Source organism: Cyprinodon variegatus, unplaced genomic scaffold (assembly GCF_000732505.1).
Source record: "Cyprinodon variegatus isolate N-32 unplaced genomic scaffold, C_variegatus-1.0 Scaffold6498, whole genome shotgun sequence".
Classification (NCBI taxonomy): Eukaryota; Metazoa; Chordata; class Actinopteri; order Cyprinodontiformes; family Cyprinodontidae; genus Cyprinodon; species Cyprinodon variegatus.
In genome coordinates this window covers 1-1,399 of record NW_015156951.1, presented here as the reverse complement: position 1 = coordinate 1,399, position 1,399 = coordinate 1, and the positions used below count along the sequence as shown (strand labels likewise).

Sequence of the window (1,399 nt, the reverse complement as noted above, 5' to 3'; positions counted from 1 at the left end):
CCTGCAAGTTTACCATGTGGGACTGCTGGAATGACTGGAGAGGCAGAAGAGAAAAGGAAAGATCTGGACTCGTTTCCTTCTGCTGAGTCTGTCTTTGAAATTATGTTTTGTAGACGTGTGTGTGTGCATGCTTGTTTTCTTGCGATGTCATGGATGCGTGTATAGGTCTATAAATGTGACTTTTAAATGTTAAAAGGGCCGCGCAAACCTCTTGAGCTTTCACCTTCGGACGTCGGCCTTGGGGTCTTCCTGCTCAGTCGCCACTGCCGCCTCTGGACTGTGGCGGCGGGGCCCCTGACTGCGATTACGTGGGAGAGCATTGAGCACCGCCTTACCAGCTCTGTCCCTGTCGCCTTGTCGTGGAACAAGCGGGTGTTCTGGCTCTAGGTGGGGAGCAGGAAAGGCATGGCGGTGGTGTTGGACGACGGCGCTGGCAGGAGACGGGACGAGGGAGGAGCAGAGGCTCAGGCTGTCGCACAGTGCCCCCCAGTTCTGCTCGCATTGTAGTCTGACGCTACGAGTCAGGGCTTCTTTGACTTCCTCGCCACAGCTCAGGAGAATATTCACCAGCTCCACATATGGGCTGGGCAGAGAGAGTCGGATTACTCACAAGAATCCTGTGATTTAACATTTGGAAGTAAAATACATCATGATCTTGCATATTAAGGTGAATAACTGGGATTAGGCTATTGGGATTATTGGAAATAACTTTAAATAAAAATATACGGGTAGAATAAAAATAAAAAAAAGGGTGGTGGAACATGGCTGCTTACCCTTTAGGAAAAAGATCTTGAAAATGGATCATCTCCACAATGACTGCCACATTCTCCTTTGCAGCAGAGCACAGGTTGTGCTTCACATAGCACTCTCTCTGTAGCTGGAACACCATCTCCTTGATGGTCACGCACTTTCTACTTATGCAGCTAAACTTGTGCCGTAAACCGTGGGCCATGCACTTCAGAGCATCCTTGATGAAGGATTTTCCCTGTATGCAAAATACAAAGACAAGAGTCACTGGACTTGAGCAAATGCACCAGCTAACAAATACCTGCCCCCATGTTAGCGAGGATTGGTTTGACCCGGCCAACATTTGTATGCGGGAACCATGTGGATCTTACTCAGGCTGAATAGGGACAAAGTTGGCGTGGGTTCACAGTGGGTCTCTGTGCAGGACCCACTTGACTTTATTAAATTCATCGAATCAGAAAACTCTTATGGTACTATGTCAAGCTAATTTGGGTCTCAAATGGGTTGATATTCGTGCTCAAATTTGAATAATTGTTGTAGTTATAGGTGGGGCCAGCCTTGCATTAAAGGAATAGTACACCCAAAACATGATTAGCCTTCATTTTCTACTCACCCCCATGCTGAACAACACTCTGGAGTACTTTTTTGATAT

The 1,399-nt window shown here is 47.2% G+C and overlaps 1 protein-coding gene across 1 annotated transcript; it reads right to left on the bottom strand.

The window, feature by feature from the left end:
- Window positions 1–6: 6 nt before the first annotated feature.
- Window positions 7–1,356, bottom strand: LOC107081537 (stanniocalcin-2-like). The gene is made up of 2 exons (XM_015369701.1): window positions 774–1,356; window positions 7–583 (listed from the first exon to the last, which is right to left on the bottom strand). Exons 1-2 carry the CDS (start codon window positions 1,088–1,090, stop codon window positions 220–222), a joined length of 681 nt encoding a protein of 226 aa, XP_015225187.1. The 5' UTR covers window positions 1,091–1,356; the 3' UTR covers window positions 7–219.
- Window positions 1,357–1,399: the final 43 nt, after the last annotated feature.